This window comes from Myotis lucifugus, unplaced genomic scaffold, assembly GCF_000147115.1.
Source record: "Myotis lucifugus unplaced genomic scaffold, Myoluc2.0 scaffold_160, whole genome shotgun sequence".
In the NCBI taxonomy this organism is placed as follows: domain Eukaryota; kingdom Metazoa; phylum Chordata; class Mammalia; order Chiroptera; family Vespertilionidae; genus Myotis; species Myotis lucifugus.
The window spans coordinates 2137795-2153647 of record NW_005871208.1 but is presented as its reverse complement, the minus strand read 5'-3'; the positions used below and the strand labels follow the sequence as shown (position 1 = coordinate 2153647).

The 15853-nt window shown below is 44.4% G+C and overlaps 1 protein-coding gene across 2 annotated transcripts; it reads left to right on the top strand.

Moving 5' to 3' along the window:
* The first annotated feature begins 4694 nt into the window (after nucleotides 1-4694).
* ATP5MC2 (ATP synthase membrane subunit c locus 2) lies at nucleotides 4695-11467 on the top strand. Of its 2 annotated transcripts, none has more exons than XM_023759725.1 (6): nucleotides 4695-4712; nucleotides 5121-5199; nucleotides 7221-7278; nucleotides 8674-8748; nucleotides 9291-9484; nucleotides 11203-11467. In XM_023759725.1, the coding sequence occupies exons 3-6, from the start codon at nucleotides 7240-7242 to the stop codon at nucleotides 11315-11317; spliced, it is 423 nt and encodes a 140-aa protein (XP_023615493.1). In that variant the 5' UTR covers nucleotides 4695-4712; nucleotides 5121-5199; nucleotides 7221-7239; the 3' UTR covers nucleotides 11318-11467. The 2 variants fall into 2 exon arrangements, with proteins under 2 accessions (XP_023615493.1, XP_023615492.1); XM_023759724.1 differs by having other exon boundaries at nucleotides 5033-5199.
* Nucleotides 11468-15853: the final 4386 nt, after the last annotated feature.

Below are 15853 nucleotides of genomic sequence, written 5' to 3'. Positions count from 1 at the left end.
GAATCCTGTTTTGTTCAGAGCTTTGTTTCCAGAATCTAGGATAGTGCCTCACACATAGGATCTCAATAAATATCTGTTGAATAAATGATATTCGTTACTTGCAACTTTTATATAATTCAAATACTTCATGCTTTCTAAAAAAAAGAAAAATACCTACTTTACTCATGGTGCCCCTTGATCATTGTAGCTGAAAGTCATACTACCTCCTCAACTCCTATTACCCATTTAACCTATTAAATTTTGCCACATATTATATACCAGAGGCCCGATGCACAAAAATTCATGCAAGAGTAGGCCTTCAATCCCCCGGCTGCTGGCACTGGCTTCCCTCAGCACCAGGGACCTGGGCTGGCTTCCCTTGGGCCGCCTGCAGGCACCCAGGACCGGGCTAGCTTCCCTCCAGTCCCAGCTTCGTCAGGAAGGATGTCCGGAATGACGTCCAGAAGATGTCTGGTCTAATTTGCATATTACCCTTTTATTATTATAGATGTACATGTCTTTCTTACTGACTATAAATTTATGAGGGGATTATGCCTTCCTCTTTATTCTCAATATATAGCACAACACCTTGCACACAGTAGATGCTCAATAAATATTGGTTATTTAATTGAAGTCATAGGAGACAATGGCAAACCAGGAAGGACAAATCTATGCTATTTATATTTAAAACTGAAAGAGAACTTAACAGGCACCTAGTGTTTTCCTACATTTTGCAAGAGAAAACAACTGAATTCTATAAAGGGGGAGTGATTTTCCTAAAGTCACATGATTAATTAGTAGGTTTCTAAGATCTAAATTCAGATCTCTAGTTTCCTGCCCTAGCTCTTCACAATATATCACAATGACTTTTATTTTCTGTTATGTCTGTGTGTGTTCCTTGGCTTGGGAGCCCCTAAATGGCAGGGACCAAATCTGTTCACATAGATACTTAACATGGCTTCTAGATAAATATGCAGGACCTGTACAAATGCACCTTACCAATTCAGAAGAACTTAGATTCTTCCCCAGCAAAAATCTGTTTGGTCATCCTTTTGCCACCAATTCTCCCTCAGAAGCCTGGACACTAAGGATCGTTTTCCTTCCTTCATTTACTGTTTTCTTTCTCCCAGAATAGGTTGGTTTGCTAATTAATGGCTTCACAGTTCTGCTGTCCCGAGGAACTGATTTAGTATGAGAAAGTGTCAAATCCACCCAGCCTCAGGAGCTTGAAATTAGCAATCATAAACAGAGGAGTTTAAGGCCTAAGAATAGTCCTTATTGGCAGTGCAAAGGTACCACTTTAACTTGTACAAAATTCCTTGTTGAACAGAAAGAAAGGGACTCCTAGAAGGTTAACTCTGGATGGAACCTTAGAAACCACCTACTTCTCTCTCCAACTGAGGAAACTGGAGCTTTGACAGGTGAAGAAATGTGCAGTTACTCAGGTAGTTAGTAGCAAGGCTGGGACTAGACTCCCAGTCTCCTGCCTCCAAGCCAGCTATTCTTTCCATGCCGTGTGCTGGCAACATGTGCATCTAGCAAAATGCATCATAGAGTAGCCTCATCTTAAACCATCAGGAGTGAAAAACAAATTATTCAAACCCTTCCTCTCCTCTCTGGCAATTATTTTTCTTTGTGTTTCCATGTGTCCTAGTCTCTCTCTCTCTTTTTATCCCTTTTATGTTTCTCTCTGTGAATCCCTCCCTCTGTTTGAGGTTTCAAATTGAGCTGTAGCATGCCTGCATGATTCTCTTGATTCTTCTTCACTAAACTACTGTGTCTTTCTAAAAGCAAACATGCATAAACCTATCAAGGCTCTTTCTTGGTGACCTTTGTGGAAAAGAACACGGAATTTCTGTATGAGAGGTGCTGGACCTCCCTCCTCGCCTATCCAGTCAATTAAAACGAGTCTCTGGCCCTGATTTGTTAACCAATCCTGAGAAAGAAAAAAATCAATCTCCTTTCTTCGTCACTACTGAGCAGGGAAGCTGCTAACCAGTCAGAATCTGCCGCCAAGAGTCATTAGAAAAGCTGGCCAATCAGGACAACCTTGTTACATGGTCTGGTAGGAAAAGGAAGGGATTGATTGGAAAGGATGGTTCTGGCTCCACACCCTTTCCTTCCTGGACCGTTTTCCCCTCACTGAAGTGAGAGAAGGACTCTTTCCCAAGTCCTCAGTAAAGAAAATCCCTAGGCCCTTCGCTAATGTTCTCTTGAATAATCTTTTCACCACTCACTCACATACCTCTGTCCACTTTTTGTAATCTCATTGTTTCCTTATTGATTTAATTTCTGGCTTCAGACCTAGTAGCAATAACCCCCAGGATTCTCAGCCTTCCCCACAGACCTCCAACCACCAACCATGTCAAATAACTTGTTTTGGATGATGGATGTAGATGAAAAAAATTACAGTTGAGTATTTTCCGCCATCATTGAAAGGACCTTGTAATAATGCCTCTGAGGAGCAGTGCAGAATTGAATGGCAATGTTAATAATAATAGTAATAATAATAATAATAACAATAATAATGCTGTTACTACTCTTACTAGCATTAGTTAAACTCTTACTGAGTTCCAAGCACCTTGTTAAAAGCTTCACGTTTATTACCCCCATGTTCGCTGTAGTGTACGCCCTAGTATTATTCCCAATTTACATAGAAGGTAGTCCATCTAGAGGGGCTAACCAGCTTGCCCAAGGTCACACAGGGATGTGGGAAACGAGGTTTGTCTGGATCAGAGCCCGGTGAAGGGGAGTAGGGGGAGTAGACAGGGCAAGCTGGAACAACTTTTGAGAGGAGCCAGCTCTAGCTCCTCGGAGCCCCTTCTGCAAACCTCCCTGGGGACTGTTAGCGGCACCCGAGAGGGGTCAGTGTGGTCCCAACAGCCGCAGAAACCGTTTGCGGGTAGCGGCCCTGAGAACCGGGAACTTTTTGCCTCGGAGGACAGGAAGCTGCGAGCTAAAAGGAACCCAGGGCGCACGGAGCGGGGGTGTCTGGGGACTGGAGGGGACACCCTTGCTCGCCTGCCTTCCCTTGTTCCTCGGCACCTGGCAGCGCCCGGCCCTGCTTGGTACTTGGAACCAGTAAATACCTGTTGATTGATTCGCAAGGCTTCCAGCTTCCTTCCTCACTCACCCTCGTCCCCCAAGACAGCCACTGGCCCTGGAGGGAGATGGGGGGTTTTCAGGGGAACCCGTGAGAATCCTCCTCCAGCTGGAGCCGCGGCTTTCGGACGGGAGGGGCGCCCCCCCCCCCCCCGCGCCCGCGTCTCCGATTTCTCCCCGCGCCTTCCCCCGGTTTCAGGAGCTCGGGGCCATAAAAATGCAGATGGAGGATCGGTGTGAAATAACGGGCCCATATAAATCCCTCTGCCGCCCGCCTGCAAGATGGATTGGCCACATTGAAATTCCTCCGCGAGGATAATTAAACTCGGGGCCTCATCCGGGCAAAATTACATTCCTGTAATGGCGTCGCTCGGGGTCCCGGGAAATTGCTCCGTGGGCTTTCAGCGGCGGTTTTTATCGCCGGCCGGGGTGTGCCTGGCTGCGGCTCGCCTCTCCTCCGGGACCGTAAAGCTGCTGCCGTGATTTATCCTCCCCTTCTCCCAAATCCGATTAAATGGAGGAGCTCGGGGCCGGGGCGCCGCGGGGCCCGGGAACCGGGAGGGGGCGGCGGGAAGGACGAGGCCAAGGAGGGGAGGACAAACGGCCCCTCCGAGGCCGGTGGGATTTGGCTTTATTTACAGCCGCAGCATTCTTTTTATTTTTTATTTTTTTATGGGGGTTTGGTGAGCTTTCCCCTGCTGCGTGCAAGCCCGACGCCTGGACGCCGGGGTCTGGCCAGGAGGGGACTGGGTAGGCCTTGCACCGCCTCTTGCAGGGGCTGTCAGACCCCGCGGAGACAGGGATCGGAGGCAGCAATGAGGGCCGTGGCGCCCCCACTTCCTTACGTGGCCCAGGGAAGGACAGGACGAGGGGAAAGCTGAGGGGTCTTCATAAGAGCACCTCTTTGGGGGTCTGCTGGTCTCAGAAGCCTGGGCAGAGAATGGGCATGCCTGGCGTGACCTCGCAACCTCACTGCAGGTCAGTTTCAAGATTGAGAGTCAGGTGCTTGAGTCCCATCATCTTTAGCCCCTGTCTTCTGGTTCGCTGATGCTAGTTTCCTCGTGGCTGATCACTGGAATTAAGAAAGAGAGAGAGAAAAAAATAAAGGCAAAGCCACCCGTGGTCTCTGGGGCGTGTTGCTAACTATTCCCCCATTGAACAGGTTTCCCATCCATAAAGCCAGAGTTCCAGGGGCAACAACGCAAGAATCCCGCTACATTTTGGGCACTGAACCCCAATCCCGATTGTATGCTATTTAACATTGAATTACTAGGTAGATTTTTATTTTCAATGTGACTACGCATGCTCGGGAAGGAAACGCGAGTCCAAGATCCCAAATGCTGTGCAGACCATACCGCAGGCCACATAACGGGTTGGCTTACACAGCGGAGTTATCCCTATTTCTGCAGCCGCTCCGCCTGCAGTTTCTCCTCTACAACGCCAGGTGGAGCGACTGGCCGGATGCCGCCACCGAGGTGGCAGGCGGCGCTGTGGCGCCTGAGCCGCCTCCACATTGCAGTCACTCTATCCTTGGCGGAGCGACTCGTTGGTCCGGGCCGCGCATGCGCGAAGCCTTCCTTTCGCTATTCCAGCCCCCCCGCCCCTCTCTGTCTTCTCTGCACTGGGAGCAGGTAAGGCTTGGGCCCTCGTGCCCGCTTGCGCCGCGCACGCGCGCGGGATACCCTCCCTCGCGCGGTTGCTTTGAGGCCGGTACCTTGCATGCTCCCACCCGGGGCCTCACGCCCTTCCTCGCTCCCGGTATCCCCGTGTCTTAAGATCTGCCCCTTCCGTGTGCCGTTGACCTCCAGCCGCGCGGGCCTGGCGCCATCTTGGATGACTCGCTGTGGGAGGGCGCGTTGGAGCTGGCGAAAGTCAAATGCCAGACTGCTCACTTCACCTGTCCTGACTCAGCCCTTACAAACGCTCTTTTCTTACCCTCTTGCCCTCTCAGAGTTATCACAACCCCTAGACTCTCCCCTCCAATCTCTGCTTTATCCTCTCATCCTTACCCCGTGCCTGCCTTATCCTGAAACCTCCAGACTTCAGGACCTCAGGTGCCGAGCAATGGAGATAGTGGATCATCCAAAGCCTCTAGTCAGCACCCCTCCATTTAAAAAAGTAAGCCGTGAACGTGGTAGAAGTGAACAAAACAGTCAAAACTGTTCAGGCTGTGATCTGGGAGAGCTATTGCAGGAAAGAGGCCGGTTTCTTTGGAACCTTGGGTTGTCTTCCAGTGCCGTTCTCTTCCTTTCACCGCGGTGAAGTTGGGGGAACACAGTGGACTGATAGTGAGGTTTTCTGTGGGGGCAGCAGGCCCAGAGGGTAGGGTGGGACCTGCATGGGATAATGTGCACCTGCCCGCTTCCATCAAGGGCTTAGTGAGAGTCCCTGACTCTGCCCTCCAGAGGAAAAAGAAAGTGTAAGGAGGGGATGGTGAAGTCCAGTAACTCAGTGACTGGTCTACAGGAGGAGGAGACCTGTGGTGACTTAGGTCCTGGGTTCCGGATGGTACCGTTGCCTGGGGTGTGGCAGGCGCAGCTGCAGACTGGCCAGGTTAGGTGGCCAAGGAGCAATCAGCACTTCTCGCAGCTCCTTAATTGCCACCCTTGGGTGTGGTCTTACCGTGGGCCAGCACCACATTAAGCTCTTTACATCAGTCATTCCATTTAATCTTCCCGAGAACTGCATTTTACAAATGATGATATTGAGGTTTAATCCTTGGGAAAAACCAGTCCTCCCTTTTTTTAAGCTTTAAAGAGATTTTGGATTTGACCCAAGAAAACCTGAATAGTTCAGCACAAAGTTAGGTTAGAGTTAAAGATGGGCAGAAATCGGAGTTCTTGACAGGATGAGAGTTGAAGACATCCATTAACCTAAAAGTAACTTAAGAGATTCTGGATTCAGAAGAGTAACCTAGGAAAATAGGAGTCCAGCTCCTTTAAGGAAGTGTCACTTAACAGGCCTAAGAAATCAGTATTTTAACCTTTAGCATGCTATAAAGCTTTCATTTATTAGTAAGAAGAGTTAAAGTCCTGACTTTACCATTGTCATAATTTAAGATTGGTTTTTAGATGGTGCCTTTATAGTATGGAATCACGTGGGAAGCTTGTTTGAAATACAGGTGCTGGCCTTAACCCCGGAGATCTTGGCCAGGAAGGTGTAAGGCAGCGGTTCTCAACCTGTGGGTCGCAACCCCTTTGGCGGTCGAACGACCCTTTCACAGGGTTCGCCTAAGACCATCCTGCATATCAGATATTTACATTACGATTCATAACAGTAGCAACATTACAGTTATGAAGTAGCAACAAAAATAATTTTATGGTTGGGTCACAACATGAGGAACTGTATTTAAAGGGCCAGAAGGTTGAGAACCACTGGGGTGAGACCCAAGAATATGCATTTTTAATACATACACCATCCTTACACCTAGATAATTATTTCAGGTGGGCCTCTCACTTCACTTGGAAAAACCCTGCCTTTAGATGTTTAACTCACCAGTACCTCTCAGATAAGTTCAGTTCTACCAACATAGGCACCTACAGAGTGTCAGCATTGTTTTAGATCTTGTGTATACAAAATTGAATGCCCCTTCGAGTGATGGTGAAAATGAATACTTTAACAGTGGTTGCTAATTAGAGTAATGGCAAAGTTCCTCATTGATCTTCCTCACCCTGTTAATTGATATAGGAAATGAAGAATCAAATGCTTAAAATAATTAGAAGATCACTGGCGACCCTTCCAGTGTTTTGGTCTTCTACAAATAACTCCCCAAAGTCTTTACAGGGCAACTTTGTTAGGCCCAGATAATGAGGTCTTGAAAAGGGTTCCTTTTGAATAGAAACTGAGGAAAACTTAGGCAAAGGACACTGAGCAAATTTCCTCTTGACAACCCCAACTCACGAGGCTATGGAAGTAAATAATGGGTCTTAAAACGGACCAGGTGGCTACTTGCTCAGACCAGGGAAGTCACTTGATTATAAGGAAATCTTGACTTCAGAGTTCTGATTCCATCTCTTTTAAGATGAGGTCAGTCACTCTGGTCTCGGGGCCATTTAAATTTTCCAGAGCCCCTTTTCTTCTAATAAAAATGTCATTTGGTGAGCAAGGACAGTGTTCACAGTGTGCTTCTGTAATTCCAGCTCCCCTCATCCCCTGAAAATGTATGCCTGCACCAAGTTTGTCTCCGCCCCCTCCTTGGTGAGTACCTGCCTTTTCTAGGAGACTTTTCAAGAGGGGCATCTTGTCTCTTCCTTGCAACACCTTATTCTTTACAGTTGGGCTGGGGGAAGATCCTTTGCTATGCTAGCCTGACAGGAGAGAGAATGTTTACCTGCTCCATATCCTTTGGAGGCCAGTTAATTCTTCTCGTCCACCAATCTTAGAAGAGTATGAATGAGAATCTAGACTGAGATCAGGTTATTTATACCCTAAAACTGTCTGTAAACTGGAACCCAGCCAGAAATGGTAAACATGAAGTAGATTGCCTAACTTGCATTGAGTATGCACTGTGTACAGGATTTTGTCCTGTCGGAGAGCCATAACTAACAGACCCTCTGGGAGCTTAAATTTGGGTGGGAAGCTAACATACATGTAAATACTCATTGGAAAAATCTTTTACTCAAAAGCTCTAGCATGGAAGAAATTACAAATTATTAAATGGTGGAAGTGGTGCTATTGGTGGGTACTATTTATTGAGCACTTACTATGCCTGGCTCTGAGTTTGCCAGTTTGTATACACAATCTTTTTTTGTTGTTAATTCTCACCCGAGGATATTTTTCCATTGATTTTTAGGGAGACTGGAAGAGAGAGGGAAAGACAGAAACAAAACACCAGTGTGAGAAAAACGCATCGATTGGTTGCCTCCTGCATGTGACCTGACCAGGGCCCGGCCAGGGAGGAGCCTGCCCTTGACTGGAATTGAACCCAGGACCCTTGAGTCCACAGGCCAACGCTCTATCCACTGAGCCAAACCAGCTAGGGCTACACAACCTTTTTTACTTTTCAAGTCAACCCTGAAATAGATTATTCCCATTTGAAGAGGAGAAAACAGGCTTATATATAAGTGACTATCCTAAGGTCACCCAGCTGATTACAGAGCTAAGATGAATCTAGGTATATGTTGTCTGCCTTGGAGATACTGGCTTGAGGTTAGAAAGGCTGACAGAAGGTGGTGAATTTACAGCATGGGTCTTCGTGCCTATCTTTAGAAGGATGTGTTTAGGGAAAGATAACTCTAGTCATTGGGTTCCTTCTTATGGGCTAGCCAGTACCAACATATATCTCTTATTGAGTGAAGCAAATCCTTCTGAGGCTTATATCTTTTCCCATTCTCAAGGCCTGTGAAAGGATACAGTGAGGGTAGCCCCTCAAAAAGTAGACTTCCTTTTCTTAAAGCAAAGGTGAAGCCTGGGAAGCAAGAGAGAAATGGTGAGGTTCTTCAATCTAGAATTAGCTAAAAGTAAAAGAATGATCCAACATTCTGATTTAAATTTGAAAGAATGAAAGGGGCATTGAATAACAACTTAGGATGGTTCTAAAACTCCTCTCCAGAGCCTTCCTTGACTTTCTTGCCCTTGTGTCATTCCTGCTAGGTCCGGAGCACCTCTCAGCTGAGCCGGTCAATGTCTGCAGTGGTGCTGAAACGACCAGAGACACTGACAGATGAGGTACCTTATAGGTGGAATTGGGCCTGTGGTTTGGGAGTAAGGAGTGGCGAGTGTTTACCTAGAAGAACCAGTAGGGGGAGTCATCACAGGAAAATTAGTGAAGAATCGAGGCCGTTGGTTTTAGGTGGAGATGCAGAGCAGTTGGTAGCATATATGCTCTAGCGTTCCAGCTCTGGCACTGGTAACACATGCTTATGTGTGCTACTGATGACTGCCATTACTTGGCCTAATTTACAGACTTCATTTGGAACATTTAGTCCCAGAAAGATGATCTCTTCGAGGCACCAAGCACGGGCTAGGATTTTGATCTTAGAAAGCATACTTGAATTTTAAAGGTATTTGAAGTTCACCTCTTGCATTAAAAAGTTTTTCTTGGCAGCATTTTAGGAAGTTTTCTAGAAAGTAAAAAGATTTTCTGGTTTTTTTGGTGGGGGGGGGGCATGGGATTTGACAGCATAAAGCTTTCTTTAAGTGTTACAAAAGTTTGCAAAGCAAAAGGGGATTCCTAAAAATTTTATCTCCTATATTTCTCCTCTTCACAGAGCCTCAGCAGCTTGGCAGCCCCACGTCCCCTGACCTCGCTTATTTCTAGCCGTAGCTTCCAAACCAGTGCCATTTCAAGGGACATCGACACAGCAGCCAAGTTCATTGGGGCTGGGGCTGCCACAGTAGGGGTGGCAGGCTCTGGGGCTGGAATTGGGACTGTGTTTGGGAGCCTCATCATTGGTTATGCCAGGTAAGATGGCCCCTCCATTTGTCTCTGATGTGTTTCCCAAAGGTTTGGACAGAAATATTTGGGGATCTAGAGCTACATTATCCTATATAGTAGCCACTAACCTATATGTGGCTATTTGAATTTAAATTTCAAATAATTAAAAGTACATCAAGTTTAAGTTTTTTGTTTTTCAGTCACACTGGCCGTATTTCAAGTGGTCAGTAGCCACATGTGACTAGCGACTACTGTACTAGACAGTGCAAATATACATTATTGAACAGCTTTGGTTTAGAGCAGGAGTAGGCAAACTAAGGTAGGTGGGCCATAACTCGGTTTTTATAGCTGAGCTAGGAATGGGTTTTACATTTTTTTAAAGGGTCATGAAAAAAAGGCAACAGAGACCATATGTGACCTGTAAAAACTAAAATATTTACTGTCCGGCCCTTTACAGAAAAAGTTTGCAACCCCTTGTCTAGAGCCCCTCTAGAGTCAGTAGGGTGTTTCACTGCTATTTTCCCCCATCTCTGAGAATTCCCCTCTGTCACTCCTGGGAAAACTGCCTCCGCAGCCAGGCCCACTGCTCCCTGACACTTGGGACTATTTGGTCCCCACCTATTCTGGGCACCTTGCTGTTAAAACTAAATTAATTCTCTAGAGGCCCTCAAGTTCTCTTAATGTCTTTGGAAAAATGAGTTTGTTTTAGGGTTTGTGTGAAACAAGAAGCCTAACTGCTTCTGTGTCCAGAATTCTGTTAAAAAGCTGGTGTTGCTTTACTTTACCATGAAGGCTTCCAGAAATGACAGAGTAAGGGAAATAGAAATTATATATTGGCTTTCAGAGTTGGGAGTTCCTTATACCATTTTGATTCATATCATCTAAACCCCATAGGCCAGTGGTCGGCAAACTCATTAGTCAACAGAGCCAAATATCAACAGTACAATGATTGAAATTTATTTTGAGAGCCAAATTTTTTAAACTTAAACTATATAGGTAAGTACATTGTTATTAACTTAATTAGGGTACTCCTAAGGCTTAGGAAGAGCCACACTCAAGGGGCCAAAGAGCCGCGTGTGGCTCGCGAGCCGCAGTTTGCCGACCACGGCCATAGGCTATCTGTAACTTCTTAAAGTCCAAAATCTTTTGACTATTTTGAAATGAGAGAAGGTAGTGTTTTCCTCAGACTCCCTTGTCCTCTAGAACACTGTTTTTCTAATTGTGTTCTTAAAGCCCTAAAGTTCTGAGGGTATACCCCAGAGACTGACTTAGAAGAATGAAGGGGAGACCAGTCAAACAAACTTTTACAATCCCCCACTTTTTTTACCTTTGCATTTTGGCTTTTATATGTTTCGTATTTGGGGGTTCTGCTGTTTAAAGTTTGAAAATACTATGATAGGCCCTGCCACTCCAGATACCTCTTCCATCCTGGTTGGGCCCTGGATAGGTAAGTGTCCAGGCCCAGAGGTCTTAAGTTATGACAATGATATGGGTGACCCAGTAGAGGTGGTAATGTTCATGCCTGGGCCATGTTACACGATTTTGGATGGTCCACTCCCCTCATTTAGTCTCTGTAGAGCCCTTGATGTGTCAGGTCAAGAATTTGGGAATGATAGTATCACCCTGAGAGAATTGTTTCATAAGATGAGCTTGAGGAGATGAATTCTCCCTGAGCCCACCTTTGATGTTTATACTTTTCTTTATGTGGACTAGAAATTCAGTCTTTTTTCTTCCCCTTCTCCCAGGAACCCTTCTCTGAAGCAACAGCTCTTCTCCTACGCCATTCTGGGCTTTGCCCTCTCAGAGGCCATGGGGCTCTTTTGCCTGATGGTGGCCTTTCTCATCCTCTTCGCCATGTGAAGGAGCCGTCTCCACCTCCCATAGTTCTTTTTCCCGTGTCTTGTCTGCCCTGTATGTTCCTTTTCCTATACCTCCCTAGGCAGCCTGGGGAAAGTGGTTGGCTCAGGGTTTGACAGAAGGAAGACAAATAAATACTGTATTAATAAGATGTTTCTTGAGTCTCCTGTGTATATTTCTTTTCCACAGTTGGCTGAGTGCCTTGGTGAGAGTATAAGGCCTCAAGGGTGGTGATGATTCTAAACTCAACATGGGTCTTGCCTCCCTTGTTCTTCAAGCTGTGTCAGGGACAGCTTTATTCAAATTAGGTAACAATTTGATAATAATTTTCACCTGCCATGGCCTGTTACTTGATTGGGTCAGTGGCAGCTTAAGTGCTTGCTTAAAATTATGACTAATGGGCTCTCTGTTCCCACTGTGGCTATCCTGGCTCAGTCCCTCATTGCCACCAACCTGGTCTGTTGCAGTAACCTCATAACTGGCCTGCCTCTAGTCTCTTCCCTTTAGCATTTACTTCTACCCACCACTGCCAAGTCAATCCTCCTTAAGCATAGGACTGGTTTTGCCATTTACCAATTCAAAAACAGTCTGACCTCAATTTTCTCAGCTTCATGTTTTATTCCATACACTAGCAAAAGTGAACTAATTGTCATTTTCTAAATATTTCACCTGTGTTCCTGTCCTTCTATCTTCAGGCCTTGCCCTTTGGCCATCTCTGCTTTCTTTCTCTGAATCTTTGCTCACTTTTCTCTTTTTCAAACTCTCCCTATTATCCTGAAAGATGTAGCTTAAATGCTACCTCTTCCTCCATGAAGCTCTTACCTGGTTTCCATTCACCATCAGTCAAATGAACATTAACTCATAAAGGACTGTAGAATACATACATATCCTTTATAATGCTTATATGGTCTATGATAAATTATGGATTTGTATGTGCCTTATCTTCCATATTAGATTGTCAAGTTTCTTGGAAAAAGACTATGTCTTGTTCATCTTTGTATTTCTAGAAATATCTCACATGGTGCATCTCAGCAGTATCTAGTCACATTTTTTTATTTAATTATCTAAACCAACCACCTCACTTCATAAGTGAAACAGGCTTTGAGAGGTCAAGGACTCTCAGGAACATTCACTAGCAAAGCTAGAACTAGAACAAGGATTATGTCTTGTAGCCCAGAATGTAAGACTGCCATACTGTTGGTTTCGTGGGACTCTCCGAAGCCTAGTGTTGCTGGTGACTTATTTTTCCAAGAAAGAAAGGGCAAAATAAGCAAACGAATCTTTTCCCTTAAAAACGCATCAGTAGGGCCCTAGTGGGTTTGGCTCAGTGGAGAGAGTATTGGCCTGTGGACTGAAGGACCCCAGGTTTAATTCCGGTCAAGGGCACATGCCCAGATTGCGGTCTCAATCCTCAGTAGGGGGTGTACAGGAGGCAGCCAATTAATGATTCTCTGACTGATGTTTCTATCCCTCTCCCTTCCTCTCTGAAATCAATAAAAAAATATTTTTTAAATCAATGGGAAAAATAATCCTTGGATAAGGATTTAAAAAACAAAACTAAAATGCCATCAATAGGGACTTGGACAGTGGAGTTAGTATCAGGTTGGTAAAGAATTATATTTTCTAAAGGCTAGGTCAACCTTAAATAAGCTTTATCTTATATCTGAAATAACTGAGTAAATAAAATCCTTTCAGAAATGATAATGTATATGACCACAATGTATTTTATTTTGGTTCAGTTGATGACTATAAAATTAAAGCCCAGAGCAGAGGCTTGGTCCCAGGCTAGACAGATACTCAGGAAACAGGTCACCCCAATTCATTCACCCTTGCCCTTTTGCTATTGTGATCAGGGGTTGATAGGAATCCTATCTAGAGTTGGCTTTCAGATTGCTATACTATCCCCAAATAACTATTCTGGGCTGTGGGGCTCAAAGTGGACCTCACAAAAACTTCTCCAGTCAAGAGTATGTGGAAGGTATCTATATATTTGGAAATGAGGAATACCCCTCCTTTTGTTTGAGTCCCCTGAGTTTGAACCTCTGTTAGGAGCCTTAGTTGCCCATCCCTTTCCCGAGTCATCAGATCAGAGTAATCTATTTTCTTTCCTTGACCCTCTCTTTGGGATTGAATCTCACTAACCCCCTAACCACTTAGGTGCTTAGAGACAGCACAGCTTGGTGGCCCACGTGTTTTTGTTCTCTCTTGAGGTGAATGATGAGATAGTGCTGCAAGAAGCTTGGAAGCAAATTTCTTCAAGAGGAGTCAGGCAACCTGGATCCTCTTTCAGGCCCCAAGAGAGATGGCAACACAAGTTGCCAACAAAAAGGGGTGGAGGAGTGCTGTGTTTTAGTAGAGAGGGCCCAAGAGCAAATTTGCTGAAAATTTTTCCAATTTTGATAACATGGAGTGAAAGCTTTCTACCTGTCCTTGTAGTTAGAAAGTGCACATGATTTGAAATTAGGAGATATTAGTTCTAATCTCTCTTATACCACTGTCCATGTGACAATGAGCAGATCACTAACCAATAACTTTTTCTAGGACCTCAGTTTCTCCCAATATAGTAAATAAGGATAATAATTCTCATCCTAGGAATTATTTGTGTGCAACAGAGTTACACTGAGTATTTGGAAAGGATGGTGCCATCAAAGTCTAATGTTTATTGATTTTAATTTGCTTTCTCATTTTTCATGGGAGTTCAGAGTATATTATGGGCATTTTCTAGACAGCTTATCCTATTAGGGTTATCATAGACCATCTAAAATTTAAAGTCTGGCTGTAAAGCATATGGGGAGAGAATTCTGGGATTCTGAAGGCAGCAAGGCTTACTTCCCTCTTATTCCTCAGTTTCAAGAGTCAGTTGTGTTTCTTCAGTACCAGGGGAGAAGTGTCTAGGTTTGTGCCTTCCTAATCAGAAATCATCTAAATGCTGAAAAGCGGTAATGAACCCTGTTCCAGTCTCCCTTTCAGGATGGATTTATTAGTTGGAAGCCTTTTCAGATCATCATGAGGAGAGAGCTCTTAAGGAAACAACTCTCTTGACTTAGCTTAAGTTGGTGTCCAGGAACCTAAAGGCTACTCTGCCTTCTTAATTCCATTCAAGAGAGATGACATGAAGGAATATGTGAGTTGAATTCTGAAATAGACAAAGAAGAGTAGCATCACACTGGTGAGTACAGAATATTGTCCTAGTCCTCCAAGTTTTGAGCAATGAAACTTTGTCTTTATTGAGCTATATCTAAAGATATGCATTTTCCAACATGTATTAGAACACACTTATGTTCTGACAGTTTGATGAGGAAAAACTAAGACATGGGAAAATTTTTTTAGTCCCCAGGCATTCCTTAAAATGTCTTTATCTCGAGGCACTGTGAGTACTAGTACATTGTGATTAAAGCAGTCACTTTATAAATGGCAGAGTACATGATGGATAGAATACCAGGGATAAGGTCAGGCCTCTTCTCAAATACTTGGCTTCTCTTAGTAGTGTAAATGGTTAGATAGTTTATTCCCACTTCTTCCTCTCTCCCTAAACCCCAAAAGAGATCATTTTCTCTCATCTTTTAAATAAGTGCTATGGTAGGCAGAATTTTTTAAATGACCTAAAATGTCCTGCTCTAATCCTCAGAACCTGTGAATTTGATTGGATATTATGCCTATGGTTATGTTGCATTACATGGCACAGTTGACTAAGGGTAAGATTGTCCCTGTGGACCTGTTCTAATCACATGAGCCCTTAAAAGCAAAGAGCTTTCTCAGGCGCCAGGAGAAATCAGAGAGAATATGAAGGAAGATGTGCCATTTCTGACTTTAAAGATGGAGGGGACCATATGCAAGGACTGGAAAGTGGTCTCTAAGAGCTAAAATTGAACCCTAACCAAAAGCCAGCAAGGAAATGGGGACCTCAGTCCTATAACTTTAAGAAACTGAATCTGCCTGGCTGGTGTGGCTCTGTGGTTGAGTGTTGACCTTTGAACCAGGAGGTCATGGTTCGATTCCTGGTCAGGGCACATTCCTGGGTTTCGGATTCGATATCCAGTAGGGGGTGTGTAGGAGGCAGCCAATTAATGAGTCTCTTTCATCATTGATGTTTCTATCTCCCTTCCTCTCTGAAATCAATTATATATATATATATATATATATATATATATATATATATATATATTTTTTTTTTTTTTTTTTTAAAGAAAGAAACTGAATTCTGCCAACAGCCTGAGTGAACTTGGATTCTCTCAGAACCTCTAGATAAGAGCTTAATCCAGTCAGTACCTTGACTTAGACTTTGTGAGACCCTAAGCAGAGAACCCAGTCAAGCCTGCCTTGATAGATGTGTTTTATTATTTTTCAATTACAGTTGACATTAAATATTTAAGTGGCTGTTGTTTTAAACCACTAAGCTTGTGGTCATTTGTTATGTAGCAATAAAAAGCAAATATAAGTGTAGTCTTCTAATCTGCAAAAGAAATGAAGTTTCATCTGAATCTTGCATTGAAAGGAAACTCTAAAATTTGACTTCTTTGACCCTTCTAACTTAATTTA

Coding starts and splice junctions, on each gene's coding strand:
- ATP5MC2 (XM_023759725.1), top strand. CDS start 7,240: ATGTATGCCTGCACCAAGTTTGTCTCCGCCCCCTCCTTG. Junction 7,279..8,673: donor TTGTCTCCGCCCCCTCCTTG/GTGAGTACCTGC, acceptor CATTCCTGCTAG/GTCCGGAGCACCTCTCAGCT. Junction 9,485..11,202: donor CTCATCATTGGTTATGCCAG/GTAAGATGGCCC, acceptor CCCTTCTCCCAG/GAACCCTTCTCTGAAGCAAC.